At 34.5% G+C, this 21,031-nt stretch overlaps 1 protein-coding gene across 3 annotated transcripts; it reads left to right on the forward strand.

The window, feature by feature from the left end:
- The first annotated feature begins 4,139 nt into the window (after positions 1-4,139).
- Positions 4,140-19,979, forward strand: RFESD (Rieske Fe-S domain containing). 3 transcript variants are annotated; one of them, XM_051993925.1, is made up of 4 exons: positions 4,140-4,294; positions 16,064-16,246; positions 16,338-16,372; positions 18,981-19,979. In XM_051993925.1, exons 2-4 carry the CDS (start codon positions 16,069-16,071, stop codon positions 19,278-19,280), a joined length of 513 nt encoding a protein of 170 aa, XP_051849885.1. In that variant the 5' UTR covers positions 4,140-4,294; positions 16,064-16,068; the 3' UTR covers positions 19,281-19,979. The 3 variants fall into 3 exon arrangements, with proteins under 3 accessions (XP_051849885.1, XP_051849901.1, XP_051849893.1); XM_051993941.1 differs by having other exon boundaries at positions 16,067-16,246; XM_051993933.1 differs by lacking the exon at positions 4,140-4,294 and adding an exon at positions 7,776-7,857.
- Positions 19,980-21,031: the final 1,052 nt, after the last annotated feature.

The following is a 21,031-nucleotide window of genomic DNA, read 5'->3' on the forward strand; positions in this document are numbered from 1 at the left end:
CCTGGCAGCAGAAAAGAGAACTGCCTATGGAGAGGTGGCTGCGGCATAATATAAGTGACTCAATATGAGGCACAGTGCCTGGTCCATAGGAGGTTCTTAATAAATGCTCATTGACTGAAACTCTGAATGTCAAGCTTGCAAAACTACTGCTTATGGCCTTCTCTCTCCCTTCAACCCTAAGAGATAATAATTTGTTTATATGCTGTCACTGAGCTGCTACCTGTTTCTGCACTGTTACTGCCATCTGCTGTTTACCAGGGAGTTGCCAATTTCCATTGGTGGTTTCTCCACTCTACCACTATTGCAATATGCTATTTCCTCCCCCGAGTTTCTCCTGCTATAAATGTTGCTTCTCCTCTGAATTGCTGCTATTGGGTGTCCTTAATCAATCTGACAGCTGTTTATTAGGAAGTCCCTTCTTGTACTAAACTAAAATCTTGTTCTGTTATTTTTACTGAAGAGTAGCATGAATCTAATCTTTCTTCCCATTTGACATCACTTCAGATATCTGAACTTACAACCAAACTGAGATCCCCTCCCCCTCCATCTCCTTATCTATTCTTTCTCTGGAGATGCTGCAATTCATCAATGCCCCTTCTTAAATTGGATGCCTCAAACTGGTCATGACATTGGAATCCTTACAAAATGATGTCAGTTGCCTAATTTATCATGGTACTTAGCAAATCCTCTAACTCACAAATGTATTTAAGTACTCATTGGAGTTCACAAGTATGGAAGATTCACAAAGTTAACTTTGTAACTTTGTGAATTCACACCTCCTTTAATCCCTCCCTTAGAGGAGGAGTCAACCTTTGGGAGATCATATATAAAGAAGTTCTTAGAGCTTCAGGTCAGTTAGTTAGTGAGCACCTCCGAGAGTGGGCTTGTGGGCTTCCTCCCAAAGTGCTCCTCTCCCACTCCTGGCAATGTTCCCAAATGATTCTGACTGAGCCTCTGTCAGCTTCTTATATATGATCTCCCAAAGGTTGACTCCTCCTCTGAGAGAGTGGGATTATGAGATCTGAGAATGGGATTATGGTTTTCTGACTTGTGAAATTCCCAAAAGTGTGAACTCCAATGAGTACTTAAATACATTAATGAGCCAGAGGATTTGCTAAGTACCATGCTAAATTAGGCAACTGACATCACTTTGTAAGGATTCTAACATCTCCCTCTTTCTCAATATATAAAGCAGACTTCCTATTTCTGGACATTTTACTTAATGTGTTCTATGATGGCATAGGTGGGTGAGGAAAGGGAAGAGCTTCTCCACAACATTGGTGATTCATACTATGCTTGCATCAAGACAATCAAGTCCTTTTCAGGTCTCCTTGATTCTGTGTTAATTTTCTCCATGAAGTCTTCATAAGCTTCTCTTAAATTCTTGGATTTCTATCTCTCTTTTCTGAAATGACATGCAACACTTATTGTCTATCCTCTAATTCTGTCATTATATTATTCAACTTCAGATTGTAGTAATGCAATGATTATGGGGCTTTTGAGAGGTTGGAATCCAGAATAAAATTGGGCAGAGTTTTAACAATCTTATGAGAAAACTAATTAACTGGAGCAAGGACACATATGTTGAGCACATCACAGTAACAAGATAGTATGTAAAATGAATATATATGAAAGATAATAATTTTTTACTCTTAGCAAACTAATTTACTTTGATTTGTTTAATCAAGAAGTAAATATACTATTTATAGATATTCTTATTGTTCTCATATACTATGATTGTTATTAGTTAAATATAAGATTTGTTTTATTTCTCTTGTATTGTTTTTATTCATTAAAAATGGAATTTTCTTATTGGAATTATTATAATGTGGTGATGGTTGAGTATTTGTTTTTAAAATATTAAGTGAATACATTCAAATTATCTTTATACTTCTGTTTCCTCAAATAAATTATAAACACCCTGAAGACAAGGTGCTGTGCTTCCTGAATCCATATACTTTTCTGAATCTTCTGACACTTGGCTCAACCCTCAGCACAATGTTCTGAGCATCAGATAACTGATAATGATGATAATGAATAATCTTGATTTGAGAATCCAATTAACTTCTCTTCACATTAAAACTCTATTCTAGAAGAAACAGGAAAACAAGTGAGGTGAGGAATAACTTTGGGAACAAGTTTCGCTTTTGCTGGATTGATATGAAAAGTGATTACAGAGTTGTGGTTAATTAATAATTTTAAATGCCCTGAAAAAGCCAAGTTTATCTAAATAAAAACATCTTTCAATTGAGTCTAAAATGCTACCTATTCAGAATACATGGATGGAGGTTTGTGCTAATTGTATTTTTTTTAATGGGCTGAGAATTCCAAAAAACTTGTGATGGAAAGAATCATCTGCATACTAGTAAATAGTATATTTACTTCTTGATTAAACAAATCAAAGTAAATTAGTTTGCTAAGAGTAAAAAATTATCTTTCATATATATTCATTTTATATACTATCTTGTTACTGTGATGTGCTCAACATATGTGTCCTTGCTCCAGTTAATTAGTTTTCTCATAAGATTGTTAAAACTCTGCCCAATTTTATTCTGGATTCCAACCTCCCAAAAGCCCCATAATCATTGCATTACTACAATCTGAAGTCTCCATATAGAGACTATATGGATCAAAGCATAGTATTTTAATCTTTTTTTATGTTTGTTTGTTTTTTTTTTCTCTCACAGGTTATTCTCCCTTTTGATCTGATTTTTCTTGTGCAGCATGAGTAATATGGAATTATGTTTAGAAGAACAGCAAATGTTTAACCTATAATGCATTGCTTGCTGTCTAGGAGAAAGGAAAAGAGGGGAAAGGAGAAAAATTTAAAACAGGAGGGTTTGCAAAGGTTGAAAATTATCTTCCCATGTATTTGGAAAATTAAAAAGCTATTAAATTTTTTTAAAGCCCTAGGGGAAAAAAGAAAATAAAAAATATGCTATGGAAAAATTACTGTTGGTAATCTAACAAATCTATTTCCAGGGAGGCATTTTACACATGAGGCAGAGATCTGCAATCACTTTCCCTGGATCAACAAAGCTGGACTTTTGATTGAAAATCTGGTCTGTTTGTCAACAACAAGCATTTATTAAATCTCTTACTAGAACTATCAATATGTAGAGACACTTTCTTGAATAAGTAAATATAGGAGATATATACAAGGGAGGGGGGAGAGAGGGAACTAACAATTGGGAAAATCAGAAAAGGCTTCTTAAAGGTGGCATTTGTGCTGAGACTTGAAGGGATTTGCAAGAGGCAGACACACCAAGCTGGTTCATCATTGGTTCAGTGGCAACCAAGAGTGAGGAGCAAGAATAATAACATTAAGACTAGCTTGTAATGTTCTGGTTAGCTTTCTGGAGGTCTTTGGGCCAGCCTTCGTTTTAGCTGAGTAGTTACCAGGAGAATAGCCAGAGGTAAAGTCCAAAAGTCTTTATTGTCTCCTTCACAATCTGTCTCCTTGCACGGGTCTCAGTGGGGGAAGCAAGAGCGCCCCCATGAGGCTGATGAAGATGGAATGTCTCTCTGAGTCCGAGAGCTTGAGCTCCCGCCTCCAGTCCTTTGTCTTCTCCTAGTCTGTCTCTGACTGAGTTTGTCCCACTTTATATGTTCCATTATAATTACATCATTACAGTATGCTGAGTATAAACCAATCATTATATCACCAGGGCAATCATACTGAACTAGAGAACTCACATGCAAAATTAAATAACCATTGTCTTATCGATTCACTGAGTTAAGACCTTGTTGTAGGACTAAAACAGTCATGAGCCTTACGTATCTTCTTCGGGGTTCTCTCCCTTTACACTAGCTACCATTTACATAGTGCTGTTTCAAGGTTTTCAAAGCATTTTAGAAAAATTATCTCATTTGGTGCTCACAGCCAACCCAGGAAGCCGGTAATAGCATCCCATTTTACAGACGAGGAAGCTAAGGCTGGGTGGCTTGTGAATCACATAGTTAAGTTGTCGGAGGCAGGATTCGAACTTGAGTCCCCTCACCAGAGACACCATATACCACAGCTCAAAAAGCAGAGAGGAGGAGTTTACAAATTGCCCCGGCCGGACCACCTAGCCTTAGACACTCCGTTTCGGGTCACGTGCTTCATATCGCTCCGCCCCAAGGAGAACGGACCTCCCAAAAGCTTCAGTCTATGGAGATCGCCTGGCGTTCGGGACCGCTGCACCGCGTGGCGACGCTTCCCTTACCTTGGATTGAGGTTAGGGGGCGGAGAAGAGGAGGAGGAGCTAAACGCGGGTTTTGTACGCACTGTCCTCACGGGAAGGCTGACTCGGTAGGGAGGCGGGGAGCGGGGTGGGGGTAGGGCAAGGCTCGAGGAAAGGTTGTACTGCTTCCTACTTCCGGCGAGCGTGCGGCCACTGTCGTCCCATTGTCGCCGCGCTTTCCTTTGACTTGTGAAGCCGTGTCCCTAGCACAGAGCTTCGGGTTCCTTTAGCTATTCGGAGTGGACACGAACCTCTCGTGTCTCTGGTGGGGGGAGGGGAGAGGATATTTCTCGGTACTCCTGGTCTCTCTGGAGCCCAGCGGGCCCAAGTTTCTGAATTTAACACGGGCCCATGGCCCTATTACACTTTACCTCACGTCCCCAAGAAGATGCTCTACATTCATAGCATTTGAATGCGGAGCGTAGTTTAGAGATAATAAAATTAAACGCCTTCATTTTCCCGAGGAGGAAACGAACGCTTTATTCAATGAAATGAAATAACTTGCTCTTGATATTAGCAATTAGATTTTGAGCCAGGAGTTCAGAGGTGAACTCTTGACTATTCAGATCTGCTATTTAATCCAAAAAAGCAAGCAGGCACAATTCCTTTTCTGAGAACCATTGTCCCTTAGTGCTCTTAGTTTATGTGTGTGTGCCTATATATATGAATATATATACATAAGTATATATGTGTGTGTGTCTTTTACATGTCTAAAGACCATGAATTCATCTTCAGAGAATCAAGATTGATAGAAAATGAGATTATGTTCTGATGAATATATTTTGATTTTTAAAAAAATAAACTTATTCTGGGGCCCAGGAGACCTGAGTTCTTGTCATGTGTCTATTACCTAGCTGTATGACCTTGCGCTTTAACTCTTTAACCTCTTTAATTCTTTGAGCTTCAGTGTTCTCATTTGTAAAATGAAAAGTTCCCTAGATATTGCAAGGTATTTTTCAACATGAGATTTTTTTTATTATTATATTTAATAAGGTTGCCAGTGCATTTTGGAAATATTCAACTGCTACGATTATGTGTGTGTATGTATATATACACACATATAAATAGAAGATATTAACTGCCTTAACAGTCTAATTTGGAAAACATTTCAGGAAAATGTGTTTGTGTGTGTGTGTATTTAGTATCCATATAGATTCAGGATATACACTTTGTGTGTGTGTGTGTGTGTGTGTGTATACACATATATATGCCATATCATATATAGGCATTATATATGCATACTAATTCTGTAATATGGTCATATGTGTACATATATATAATATACATATATTTATGTGCATATATGTAAATATAAAATCAGTCATATAACTATATGCATACATCTAATGCAAGTGCCTTCTCTTTGAGATTATCTTCATTTATTGTTATATATCTTGTTTGTACAAATTGTTCATATTTTGTCTCACCAACTACATGTTGAGTTTCTTGAGAGTATGGATATTTTTGTTTTTTTTTCCCTTTCTTTATAATCTTAAAACTTAGCACAGTATCTGAGATACTTTGTAAATGCTTGTTGACTTGACACACTGTCTTTTTCAAGATGAATAACTTTTTGCCTTTTACCTTTGTGTTGTATAACATTTTTATTTTCAGGGTACTTTTGATGAGGTCTATTATTTTGGGGTTCCTGGTTAGGGAACCAAATGATGAGATTAGATTCAGGGAACCAAAATGATGAGATTAGGGTTCCTGGTGGTTAGGGAGTTAAAAGATGAGATTAGTGGCAGGTTTGGGGTTCAGGAAACCAAATGAAGAGGTTTGGCTCCCCTAAATCCCCTTTGGATTCAGCACATGGGTAGGAAGTTGTGGGAATCCTCTTCTGGCAGTGCAGAGGTCCTTTGTAAAGGAATTTACTAACCTGAAAAGCTAGACTGATGTAAAGAAGTTTATTATTGGCATTGGGAAGTCAGCCTTTGCTATGCATGAATAGAAAGGCTGAATTCCTTAATGGCAAGGTCCTGACAGAGAGATATAAAGTCTTGTTAGGGAAATAGGTGAGGGAAATAAAAAGAGGGTAACTCTGAAAAACAATATTATTTCAGTAGGCAGAGATTTCCTTGGCATCGCATGGCATGGGATGGCATGGCATGGCATGTTAGGTCCTCTTCAAGGACTGAGTTTAAAATTGGCTCTTTATATAATAGAAATTTTGGCTACAAGCTAGGCTTGATGGGGGCTGATCACCTTGAGCTGGAATTTGAATAGAATTGAATGAGAGTTTTAGGCTTGATCTTTAATTCAATGGGAAGCTTAATCAGTAGTGAGTGTTATCAGTGGGGGTGGTGCCCTCTCTCAGGAAAATAGAATGAAGTTGTTAAGATGTTTCCCTCAGGCAGGGACCCCTACAAAGGCAGGATTCAAGGAGATTTTCTCCTTGAAGGAGTTTCTCAGTGCTCTACCTCATGGCTCATTCCCAAAGTCAGAAAGAAAGAAAGAGAAAGAGTTTCAGGGCTCCCCTCATCACTTTCAGTAGCATATTACATATTTTTATAATTAGCAAGCCTTAACAAAATTTTACTATGTTGTTATTTTTCAAATAAGCAAATATATTCTTGATGTACTTTAATCTACAGAACTTTTAAAACTTTAACATCTTCTATTTACCATCTAAATTTCAGGAGCTATTTTTCCATTCTCTATTGCTTAACAGGTTTATGATGTCTTCTTTCACCTCAATTAATCCAATAATATACTGAACTCTATACAGCAACTATCACTGAGGGATAGAAAGAAATAGAAGATACATTACCTGCAAAAAAGGGAATTTACAATGTAGTTTGGAAAATAGAGAGCACAGGAAAGAATAAGAACTAACCGAAGACACTTCTATAGAGCAACATACTAATAAGTGTAAGATAGAATTTACAATACCTAATTATTGAGTAGTCATGTAGAGTTTAGTCATGGAAGGTTTCCAAATACATTTTAAGGCTGGTTTCAGAAGTGAGAGAAATTGAATTAGTGGGGAAGAGACAATGAAAGATACAAAAATGAGAGCTAGAAAGATGCTGAGAACTGAGTCTGGCTAGAGCCTCTGTTCTCCTGAGTTTTTTATTTGTTTATTTTGTTTTGTTTTTTGGAGCTATGAGTGATCTTTAGTGGTCATGTATTCTAACACCTTTACTCTGGAGATGAGAACTTGCTCAAAATCGAATAGTTAGTAAGCATGCCTCATACCAAAGCTAGCATTTTTCTAGTATAATATATTACAGAATTGAGGTTAGTTGAGGTACTTGTTAGACTTGAACATTATGAAGAGGGTACATTTGATGAAATACATCATTGAAGGGATGACAGATTGAAACCTGGAACAAGACATCCCAAGCCATCTCTATTCTTGATCTGTGTATTGCCCCTAGTCTCAGATGGTTCAGGGGAAAAAAGTGAGGCTGGTGACTGCATATCCCTCCCTCACTGAAATCCAATTCATTTACAAGTCCTGACACCAGCCTTGCTAATAGTAGAAGTCTCTGATAAAGAAGAAATTAGATAAGCACAACTGCATATTCAATGACGGAAAGGGTGTGGCTGTCTTAAAGTTCTGATAATTTTATGTAGGCAGAGTCTCAACAGTTTGAGCCTGTTAGTCCTGTGCACCGTGAACTAACCAGTAAGTAATTTTTGTTTTCCTGCTTTCATTATATTTTCTTTGGCTCTTTTGTGTGAAACATTCATTTACCGATGCTTGGCAAGTCCAGTAGAATTTTTAAAACTTAATTGAGTTTAATGTGTTATAATTCATCATAAGTGTATTTTCCTTCTCCTCTGTGTCTAAAATAGATTAGGAAACCCCTAGAATTAGTTATCTAATTTATTATGTACAGTATTGTCATTCAGAGTTAGGAAAAGGAAAAACATTTCTTTTTTTAATGGCTATTGTTTTGAGATATTTTCCTTCTTAATACTAACAATTGGATGAATTTAATTTGTGCTTTTTCAATTAAGACTTGTTTTATTATGGAATTAAGATGGATTAAAAATGTGTAGGGAAATATGAATAACTCATTTTAAATTATAATAATTGGATTGTTTTATTTACAACGTTCTGAGTGGGCAAGGATAGTTACAATTTTTAATTAAGACATGGAGCTGTTAATTATGAAGTCACTAAATATAATAAATAATGGTATTTATGTTGTACACAAAGAAACCAATTATAATGAAAAGCCAAGATAAGTATTTCAATGTGAAAAAAAGTGTAAAGTTCCTTAAACCTTTATCATTCCACTTACAGCTTTCTTATTGTTCTTATCTCATGCCAAAAAAGACGCACTTTAGCCTTTTCTCTGCTAACCTTGAAAGAAGCTGAAGCTGTTGTAGATTCCTGTGTCCTGTGACTAAGAAAATATTGTGTGTGTGTTTTTTTTACTTTCTTAATTGCTGTAATTTTAATGTTATTACACATCTTAATGCATTTCTTTATTTGTATGGAACTGACAATTTTTCTATTTCTTTTTTAAATCTGGAAAATGAATTATATAAACTACCTTTTGTTTTCTCTCCTCCAATGCCCAGTTTAAGTGGACGCTCTAAAGTCTTCACCCATATCAGGACTGTAGATAGTATATTCTTTGAAGATAAATATTTATCTCTCCCCACTATTCCCTTGAAATTTCCTTTGAAACAGTCACTGTCTAGACATAAACAGACAACTTAAATTTTCAGAAAAGGTATTTAAAATTTAGGAACTAGATTTGACTTCTACTTACCTACCCCCCAGTTTGGGGGTATCTAAGATAGGATGATATAATGATGAGCCCTGGTTTTGTAGAAAGGTTCTGGGTTCAAATTCTGACTTTTCTATTTACTGCCTGTATGATCTTAACCTCTTTAAGTCTGAATTTGTAAAATGAGGAAGATTAGATTAAATGTTCTCCACTATGAATACTTATTAAACACCTAGATATTTCCTTATAAAATAACTACTTTTTATGGCTTTTCACTATGAAAACATTCTACTATGTTAACTTTTTACTTTTGCCTTCAGTTTCCTTGATCTTTTAGCATTTCACTGCTGAGATCCAAAAGCAAGCAATGGAAGCTCTCTCTCAACCCTTCCTCTTTTTCTTGCTGCCTTTTACTTTATAAGTAAACTTTTCCAATATTTTTTTGAATTTACATACAATTCTAAAAATTATCTAAATAAATTCACTGGAGTCTGTGTGTAAAAGCATTTTTTGTTTTGTTTTTTAAGGAAATAGTTTATTCTCACTTATCTTAGAGAATAGGGAGAAACATGAAAAGTTTAAATCCACATTTAATCTGAAAACTTGAGGCAAAAATTTCAACTTTTTAGATAATTGGTCTTATCACAACTTTATAGCACCTTATCATACTTGACAATCTTCCAGTGGAAGTGTTGAGGGGTGAGACACTCTAACAGCATTTGAGGGTCCCCGGGTGTCACAGGTTTTGCAAAAGAATTCATAAACCCAATCTCCAAGTGAGGTTTTGGCAAAAATGGATTTATTTTCACTAAGCCCAGGACTTGGGCTAGATCCTCATTAGGAAGATAACAAAGATTTGAGATACAGTATTCAATTTTATTTAGCTTTCTATGGCTCAGAGATAGGAAACGATCTCCAGATTAATTGAGGAACTAATTTCCAAGTCAATATTGGGTGATTATTCCCCAGGCCAAGATCTCCAAATGAATTGAAGGTGGAGATTATTTTAGGAGTTTCCTGAGGCCATATGGAAAGAGTGGTTGCCAAAAGATGAGGTTTTTCTAATCTAGATCCACCTCCCACAAAAATCAGGGGACTACAGAGTTTTGTTACATTAGAAGTGCAAATAAACTAGTTATAAAAAGTAGCTTGGGTAGTGAAAAATAATCTAGGTTTTTTAAGAATCCACAAGCCAGTTGAATATCTGATTATAGTATTGCATTCAATGTGATAAAGAACTTAATGGCTTTTCAAATTTTATTGTTGGACTGAGTCATTTAAAAAGTTATATTGAAGGGACCCAGAAACTCTCTAAAACTCCTTGAAGGAGAGATTCTCCTTGAACCCTGTATCTGGGGGACTGCGCCCGAGGGAAACAAAACAGCTTCATTCTGTTATCTTGGTGGGACTAGTTGAAGCATTCAATTCCAAGATTTTCTACCCTTATTGTTGGCTCAACCATTCCCAGTAAGGGGTCTCATCTAGGCCTGGGGGCAGTGACAGCATTGAGGGAATCTCATTCAGTTGAAAGTCTTCTGTCTCAGATTTCTTTATAAAAACTGCAACTTGGAACTCACTTCTTTGCAGAGGTCCTAATGTGCCGTGCCATGCTATGCTATGCTGTGCCATGCTATGCCAAGAAAACCTCTGCCCACTAGAATAAAATTCTCCTTCAATGCTACCCTGTCTTTATCCTCACCTATTTCCCTAATGAGACTTTATCCTTCTCTGTCGGGATTTCTCTAAACTTTACTTCTCTGCCAGGATTCCTCTACTACTTTACTTCCCAATGCCTATAATAAACCTCTTTTATCAATCTAGGTTTTCGGGTTTGTAAATTCCTTTAGAGAGATTCTCTGTACCGCCAGAAGGGGGTTCCCCAAAATTCCCTAACCTTGCCCCGAATCTCAAGGGGGTGTAGGGGATGCATTTGGTTCCCTGAACCCCAAACCTGCTACTAGATCTTATCATTTAACTCCCTGACCACCAGGAACCCTCATCTCATTTTGATTCTCTAAATCTAAACCTCATCATTTGGATCCATGAAGAAGGGAACCCCAAAATCTAAACCTCATCAACATCCTATTCTCAGCATGGCAAAGAAGAAAGAGAACAAGTCTGACTTCTAGTCACAGACATTGATTCAAATCCTGTTTCTAAAGTTGTATTTTATACTTTTATCTTTTTGGTGCTTTCAGGAATTCTCTAAATTCTCCAACTTATAGATCAGGTTCTCCATATTGGGTAGGATTTTGCTCACAATGAAATGAGTCTGGTCTAAAATATTTTGGTTTTACATCACTACCGTTTCCTTATATATCTCTACCCTTTTCCCTATCAAGCCATCTCATAACTAAAAAATTTAAAATAAAAAGCAACTTAGCAAAACAAACTAACAGGTTAACCAAGTTAAGTAGTATGTCAGTGATTTATAATTTTCCCATCTTCTCAAAAGAAGGGAAGCATATTCTCTTACCTTTCTCTGAGCGTGAATTTAGTCATTGTAATAACCAGAGTCCAACTTAGTTTTTAAAATCTCTTTTAAATATTTTTTCCTTAGATTTTTGTATTTGGCAAAGTTATAAAAAATTCAAAATAGGAATCTAAGCATTACTTTTATTTCACAACATTATTTGTAATATTTAGGCCTTATTACCAGGTCTTTTATCTTTGGAATTGCCCAGAAATCCCTCATTGAAGCCCTATTAGAATGTTTCATTGTTGCATGGCAGTAACCTAGGGTTCATTAATACTATGCTTTTAGAGTTCAAGCTCTAAAAAAGTTGGAAGACTTCAAGTATAAGGCCAGTTATGAATTCTATTTGTCATTTGAAGACTAGTCTAATTAAACTTGGGAAATCTCATCACCAGAAGGTTGGCCAACAGTTTAGAAACATTTTGGCCAGGGCAACTTTTATTTCCATTTTGTCAACTCTATTTTTTAAGGTGTTTTCTTCAGTCGATTTCTGTTTCTTTTCCAAATTCTCTTCCTTTTCTTTTCTCATTTTTCTTCTTTTAAGATCTGTTTAGAATTCTTCTAAGAGAGCCTTTTGAGTTAAAGACCAATTCATATCCCACTTTGAGACTTCTTCTGGAGGCATTTTTGCCTCTAATTTCCTCAGAGTTTGGGTTCTGTTCTTCCCTGCCTCTTATTACTATCTAACTATAGTCAGAGTTCTTTTTTTGTTTTTGTTTTTGATTCATTTTTAAAGGTTGAGGTATGCTCCTGGGGCACAGGGGAGATTGTCCTGAGCTTCCTCTATAGGGTGACATGGGCTTCAGGCTGCCTGTGCTGGGACCAGCTGTACCGCAGGCTTCCTTCTTGCACTAGGCAGATATGGCCAAGTTATGCTGAGCTTCAGGGGCTCACTGTTTCTTCTGTAGTTGCATTGGAAGTCTAGTCTGCCAATCCATGGACTTTATAAACCAGGACAAAGTAGCCAACATTACTATATTTTGACTAAAAGCCTTTCACAATATTCCCCTTGCAGAGCTTCTCCAATCTGAGCCTCCCCTCAATGTACCTGTGCTGGGCCATATCCCACCCCTGCCCAATTGAGACAGGTTTTTCCTGAAGTCCTTCCAAGATATCTCCTGCTGGGAATTTGTTAACATTCCAAATATTTGTAGGATCCATCACTCCAAAATCCATTCAGAGACTTGATCTAGTGTTGATTCTGAGGCATGGAAGAGCACAGGCAAAGTCCTGTCTACTATCCACCATCTTGGTCCCGCCCCAGTAAATTTATTCTAAAAATATTATTTTCAAGCAACAAACACTCCCCAACAAAAATCAAAATATCTCCCCATTCCTACCCCCCCATCACAGTTCTTCAAATCTACTTATTAAGAGAACAGACATGTCCTTTAACTTTGACATTACTAATATCAACCTTTCTATTTGATTAAAGTTTTGATTCTTCTCTTGACTTAAAAGTCAAAGGATCATATATTTAGAACTAAAAGAGAACTTAAAATTCATCTATTCTTTTTAAGAGAGAAAATGACTCACATGTGCAAAAATGTCATGTCAAGGAATTGGAAATTGAGAGGATGTCTATCACTTGAGAAATGGCTGAATAAATTATGGTATATAAATGTAATGGAATATTATTTTATAAGAAATGATAAACAGGCTGATTTCAGAAAAGTTTGGAAATATTTACATGAACTGATGCCCAGTGAAGTTAACAAAACCAGGAGAACATTGTACATAGTAAAAAACAGTGTTGTGTGATCTACTATGATAGAATTAGCATGTACCAGCAATGCAGTAATTCAAGACAATGCCAAAAGACTTGAGATGGAAAATGCCATCCACTCCAGAAAGAGAACTAGGGAAACTGAATGTGAATTGAAGATAATATTTTTACCTTTTTTTTGTTTTGTTTGCTTGCCTGCTTTTTCTTTCTCGTGGTTTTTTTCCCCTTGGTCTGATTTTTCTCGCACAGCATGACAAAATATGGAAATGTGTTTAAAAGGCTTGTACATGTATAACCTATATCAGATCACTTGCTATCTTGGGGAAGGGGTAGGTAAGGGAAAAAGAAAAAATTTGAAACATAGATTGCTATAGTTATTGACTATTTTGTCCTATGATCCTAACCTATTCCACTGATCAACTACTCTATTTCTTAGCCAGTACGAAATAATTTTGATGACTGGAAACATAAAATCTTAGAAAATGAATGCTGAAAACTAAAAAAACAAAATTTTAAATAGCTTTTTATTTTCAAAATACATAAAGATAGTTTTCAACATTCACTGTTACAAAACCTTGCATTCCAGAATTTTCTTCCTCTCTTCTCCCTATCACTTCCCTAGATGCAAGTAATCCAATATAGATTAAATATATGCAATTCTTCTAAACCTACTTTCACATTTACATGCTGCACAAGAAAAAGCAAATCAAAAATGGGAGACAATGAAAAAGAAAAAAAAGCAAACAAAAACATAAAAGATGAAAATACTATGTTGTGATCTGCATTCAGTCCCCAAAATCCTTTCTGGATGCAGACAGCTCTCTCCATAGCAAGTCTCTTGGAATTGGCCTGACTCAGCTCATTGTTGAAAAGAGCCAAGTCCATTACAGTTGATCATCACATAATCTTGTTGTTATGAACAATGTTCTCTTAATTCTGCTCTCTTCATTTAACATCAATTCATGTAAGTCTCTCAAGGTCTTTCTGAAGTCATCCTGCTCATCATTTGTTATAGAATAATAATATTCCATAACATCCATATACCATAACTTATTCAATCATTCTCCACCTGATGGGTATCCCCTCAGTTTCCAGTTTATTGCCACTACAAAAAGGGCTGCTCGAAACATTTTTGCACTTATGGGTCCTTTTCCCTTTTTTATAATCTCTTTGGGATATAGCCCCAGTAGATACATTGCTGGATCAAAGAGTATGCACAGTTTGATAGTTTCAAATTATTCTCCAGTTCACAACTCCCCCAACACTATATTAGTGTTCCTGTTTTTCCACATCTTCGCCAGCATTTGTCATTATCTTTTCCTGTCATCTTAGCCAATCTAAGAGGTGTGTAGTAGTACCTTAGAGTTGTTAAAAAAAATTTTTTTTAAAGAAACAAGCCTCCTCTTTTTTAAAAATAAAGCTGAGGCCCTGAGAGTTAATATGTCTAGATCATGAAGCTAGTCAGTAAAAATCTTTGTTCTTGTAGGTAACAATGTTCTAATAAAAGTATTGATTAGAAAAACTAAATAAATACAATCAAAATACTTTTATGACTCTTTTAAAACTCCACATTTTATTTCTCTTGTACCATGAATTCAGGGCTTCTGTTTTTTTTTTTTTTTCTTTTCCTCTTTCTCTTCTAGCTAGTTCGTAATTTAAAGGAAAATATGCTAATTGTTTCTATAACAGTTATGAACATTAACAACTCTTAATTCTTCTCTGAACAAAACTATGATCTGGAGTAGTGGTTCTTAAAGTTTTTGGTCTCAGCAGCCCTTTCTTTACCATGTTAAAAGTTAAGAAGAATCCCATAGAACTTTTGTTAATATGGTTATATATACCAATATTTACAATATTAGAAATTAAAACTGATAAAAAATTTTAAATGTTAATTTATTCCTCTGAAATAATAATGAACCTATTAAATGTTAATATTAATAACATTTTCTACAAACAACTAAAATCCAAAACAAAAATAATGAGGAGAGTGGCATTATTTACATATTTTAACAAATCTCTGACATCTGGTTTAATAGAAAGATTCTTCTATCTGCTTCTGCATTCAATCTGTTGCAATATATTGTTTGAGTTAAGTATATGAAGAAAATACAGCCTTAGATATGAGGTTAGAAAAAAGGAATATTTTAATAGCCAAGTACTAATTCAATATTATTATAAAATCACAGACTATTCTTGTAAAAAGGTCTTGAAGAACTTCAAGTATCCCCACATCATACTTTGAGAACCACTGGTCTAGAGTGCTAAAGTTCTGAGTACCTGTATGTTTTTTGCCTTCTATATAACTCTGAGCTGCCCTTCAAATCATAGTGGCATATAACAGTTGTATACATGGTTTGGCCTTAATTCACTTAAAAGTTTTTCTATCCTGGAAGTTATTCCTCCATTGAAAAACCTTACTTACTTCTTTTAAGTACCTTCCTTCAAAAACCTTGCTTCTTAGAGGAACAGACTGTAACACTTTACAATTTTCCCTAACATTTTAAAGGTATTAAACTAAACACAACAGTCTTTGAAAAGTTATATAAGTTTCTTTACCCCTTTTGAAAGTTAAATTTGCCACCACTACAGTAGAAAACCAAAAATGTCTCCAGAAACGTCTTCTGTCACTAATAGGAAAAAGTAATAACTTGCTGGTATTTCCCTCCATGAATAGTGACTCTGCTATCAAGGAGTAACAACACGGAAACTATTGGTAAGACAGCTTACCTAGTTTTACTAATTTATCCTAGGGGGGGAAAAAATCTTTGAGAGCTAATAATGATTTTTTGTTTATAAGAATTTTATATTGATAAAGGAAAGTCTCTTATTCATCTGGAAGACATTTTTGGTTTTTTATGCAATATAATTAGCTTTGTATTGGTTAAGGTCTTGAAGAAAGATGATTCTTATTAGTTATTTAGCATGTTTTTTCACTTATTTTATTTAGCAGACATGAATCTGCAAAACTCAACACAAGATCCTGAGACAATAGAAGAATATTCTCCTGTCTATGTTGGCAGAGAAGAAGATATTAAAAAATCTCAAAGAATGACAGCTGTAGTCCATGACAAAGAAGTTGTAATTTTTTATCACAAAGGAGAATATCACGCTATGGATATTCGCTGTTACCGTAAGATTTTTATGTATGTTTTCCTTGCTGTTATATAGTTAACTATGAAACTATTTTTTTTAATCAGATATTGTATTCACTTATATTTTAGATTCAGGAGGACCTTTACACTTGGGAGAAATAGAGGTATGTACAAACTCAGATAATATCTATTTCATTTCTTAACATTTTCTTTGTTTAGTATTTTATTATTTTTTGGCTATCAAAACTAGTGAGGAACATAATTATATTTTACTTTAGAATGTAATTTGATTTATATGCAATATTGGCATGAATATTTCCAATTACATATTACAAAATACATAAGCCATTCTACTACAACTACAGAACTACATTCAACTACAGAAGATTTTGAAAACTGCCCTCCCTTTCAGTTCTTGCTTGTTGACTTCTACTCCATACTAAAAATGGGCAGTACTACCTTTCCTCCTTAGCCTTTCAAGGCTTTTTCTCTCTGAATTTTCTTCTATCTGGTTCATATTTAACTTATGTATAGATTTAGTAATTTAGTGTTAGTAAGAAATTACTAGATTACTAGAGCATTATAGTGGATGGTAAATTAAGAAGTTTTATCTAGAATTTATTCCCCAACTGATACTGGCTATTAGATCAGGTGGATAAAATTTGAAGGCCATACTAATAAATGTTCATATTAAGATTGATATTCATGTTAAATCCAAACATAGTATTGTGCCTAAGCTAAAGTGTTTTCCTCTATTCTTCTAGAGTTATTAACATTGTTGCTCTATAGAGGATCCAGAAGTTATAAGGTCCTTCTATTATCTGACCCTTCCACTTTCTATTTTTTTCTTAAACTCATATTGGAACAAGAAAATTGAGTCATAATTAAAGTAGCAAGTACAGGTCGTTTTCACTTTATAATCTCTTGAAGATAAAAGGGAATCGAGCATTTTATATTATCTGAGGAGTTTTTTTCTTTTTGCTTTATAAATACTTAAAACACTTTATAATACTTTACAAATGCAACATTTAAAGTATCTTTAATGGGTAAAATATTTCTCCAACAGATAGATTTCAAACTCCTGTGATAAAAACAGGTTAAATAACTTTCTCAATGTCATACCATTGGTTCTTTATTGGAACTGGGAATAATAATCTATGAATCTCACTTTGAATTTTGTAATATGAATAGGAAAAAAAGAAGGAACAAGCATTGAATAAGCACATACTATGTACAAAACACTGAAACACTGTGCGAAGAGCTTTTCAAATGTTATCTCATTTGTTCCTTAACAGTTCTCTGAGGTAGCTGCTATTATTATTCCCATTTTACAATTGAGGAAACTGAGGCAGAAATTAAGTGACTTTTATATAGTTCTTTAGTCTTTACAAAGCACCTTATATACACTCTTATCATTCAACCCTATCAAAGACACTGTAAGGTATGTACTCTTATCTTCATTTTATAGATGAGGAAATCAAGGCTCATAAAGAGCAAGTGATTTGTCCATGGTTACAAAGGTAAAATGTCAGGTAGGAATTAAACCTAGATTTCTCCTGACTCCAGGCCCAACACACTTTTTGCTATACTTATAAGTAAAGTTAGTCTCTATTAGAATGTAAGTTGCTCCCCAATTGATAAAGAATATGAATAAGTAGTTTTGAGAGGAAGAAATCAAAGCTATCAATAGCCCTATTTTAAAAAAATGCTCTAAATCACTAATAATTAGAGAAATGCAAATTAAAACAAGTCTGAGATACTAACCAATGTTGGAGGGATGTGGGAAAATAGGTACATAAATGTCCTGTAGGTGGAGTTGGTTTAATCATTCTGGAAACTAATTTGAAACTATGCCCACAACACTTTTAACTATTATATGCCTTTTTTTGCAGCAATAATGTTTTTAGGGCTATACACCAAAGAGATCAAAGAGAAAGAAAAAGGACCCACATATGTAGAAATATTTATAACAGTTCTTTCATAGCAAATTGGAAACAGGAATGCTTATTAATTAGAGGATAACTGAACAAATTATGATATATACATGTGATGGGATACTATTATACTGTAAGAAATGAACTAGACAGTTTCAGAAAAATCTAGCAACAGCTATATGAACTGATGCAAAATGAAGTGAGCAGAACCAAGAAAAATGTATGCAATAACTGCAATATTGTAAATATAATCAATTTTGACTTAATAACTTTAATCGACACAATTTCCTATCACAATTCCAAAATACTCAAGATGAAGCATACTATACCTCCAGATAGAGAACTGATGGACTCAGAATGCAGATTAAAGCAAAACTCTCTGCCAAAAACTCAAACAATTAAAACTGTTTTGGGACATGAATTGTTAACATGTAAGTGAGTTACCTAGCACAATACTTGGCAGGTAGTAGGCATTTAGTAAATGTAAGTTAATATAGCTTTTATTTTTAAAATCTTGTTCCCTTGTTACCCACTTCCTGTCAGAGAGGTAAGATTCAAAATGCACGTAGAAATATATACTTTTTTGGAAATGACTACTATGAGATTTTGTTTGACTGTTGAAATTTGATGAAAAAGTTTTTTTCTTTCTTTCTTTTTTTTTTTTTTTTTTTTTTTGATTCCCAGAGTTGGTGGGAGGAGAGAAAACAAATGCCTGCTATATGAAAAAAATAAATAAATAAAGTAAAATAAAACAAAAATTACATTAAAAATCTTTATACTTAATGTGAGAATTTGGGATTCAAAAGTGTTAAATGTGCTTAATCATTTTCTTCCCTAGGATATTGATGGAAAAGCATGTATTGTTTGCCCCTGGCACAAATACAAAATTACTTTATCAACAGGAGAAGGACTATATCAATCTATAAACCCTAAAGATCCATCAGCAGTACCCAAATGGTGTTCCAAAGGAGTAAAGCAAAGGATCCATACTGTGACTGTAAAAAATGGGCATATTTATGTGACTCTTTCTAAGCCTTCAGATTTTAAGTGTGATTCTGATTTCTATGCCACTGGACAGTTTAAAGTAATTCAAAGACCTTCTACACTGAAGAAATTTCCAGATTTTAAAACTACATGACAAGAATGAAACAAAATATTTTCCTAAGTGTGTAAAGAAAGTATTTTTAAAGAACTTTCTGCAAAAGGCAATAAATAGAATTAACCTGGCATAAGTGTGTCATTAAAAACAACCAAAAAAATAAATTCAGAGAAACATAAACAGAAATGTAATATAAAACAAAATCTATAACATATTTTCCTTATCAGAATATTCATTGATATAAAACAAAATGAAATAAGACATACCTAAGGAAAATAGAAATAAAGTAGGTGCCTTTTAACTTCAACTGATTGAAACAGAAATTAATATACTGGAATATTATTGCATTGAAGGAAATTATGAACATTAATATAGAGAAGCATAAGAAGACATATTAACTTATTTAAGCAGAACCAAGGGAAAAAATACACATTTACTTGAACAATGTAAATAGAAAAAACAGCAACAACAACTAAAAAAAAATTACTTGGTATATTTACTGAGTGATTTAATGACCAAAGTTAAATCCAAAGAAGTGATATGAAAATGTTCCTTCTTTCTTTCTTTGCAGAGGCAAGAGACTGTGAGTACAAATATTGAATAATGTCACTCTTCATATGATGATTGATTTTGCTAAACATTTTTTCCCTATTTTCTTCTTTTTCCTTATAAAAAATGATTCTCTGAGTGCGGGAGGGAAAAGATACATTGCAAAATAAAAATCTTGTAAAAACAAAATATGTCAATTTCTTAAAAGTAAAAGATGTACAAAAAAATGAAAGCAAGGGAAGATATCAGGATCAATGCAAAAGCATGTAATGGTCCTTTAAATTTGGAAAACTGATGCTCAGAAAGATCTGAGGCTAGAAAGGAATGTTAGAAATAACAAAAAAGGGGTTGTTTTATTTTGTTTAATCTGAATTGAGAAAAGAGGAAGCTCAAAAATAGGACCAGTATTCTAGTGAATGGGGGCCCTGATGACATGAGGGTAAAACTGTTCAGTTTTTGTGTCTGTTTTCTCTACCAAGGGCAATGATCTTTAGATTGGCAAAGGATTGAACATAAATATGATAAGAAGTTGAAAACCAAGATAAGTAAGAAGATAATAAGAAAAAACAACTGACTGCTCCATAAATTCAAATATCCCAGATTCTTGGAATGTTAATGTTGAACCAGTGTTAGTGTTCTTTGAAAGAGTACAGATAATGTGAGAGTTGTTGCAGGAGGAGGGAAGAACAAATGTCCTATTTTTTGTTTGTTTTTGTTTTTGTGTTTTAAGGGGGAAAAAAAGTGGGTAAGAAATGGTGGCTTTTAAACCATAGGATGATGAAATTAGCTCAAATTCCTTGCAAATTTCCAGAATTCGTTACTAAAACAATGCATAAAGAACTTCTGGGGCAGCTAAAAGGCACATAGCTTAGAGTACCGAGCCATTAGTCATGAAGATCTGAATTCAAATCCATCCTCAGACACTTAATAGCTCTGTGACACTGGGCAAGTCACTTAATCCTGTTTGTCTCAAGTTTCTTCAACTATAAAAATGAGCTGGAAAAAAAATAGCAAAATACTCCAGGATCTTTGTCAAGAAAGTGCAAAAGAGATCACAAAGTTTTAGACACGACTGAATAATAAGAACCTTCTTTCTAGACCTTCTAGAAGGAACTTGTAATTACATCCCTATATTGATGGTGATCCCAAAGGTTGAAGATACAGTAAAAAAACAAGAATAGCTCATTGGCAAGGTCAGTGACTTTGGAGTCAGAGGACTAGCTTTAAATCAAATCAGTTCA

Source organism: Antechinus flavipes, chromosome 1 (assembly GCF_016432865.1).
Source record: "Antechinus flavipes isolate AdamAnt ecotype Samford, QLD, Australia chromosome 1, AdamAnt_v2, whole genome shotgun sequence".
Classification (NCBI taxonomy): domain Eukaryota; kingdom Metazoa; phylum Chordata; class Mammalia; order Dasyuromorphia; family Dasyuridae; genus Antechinus; species Antechinus flavipes.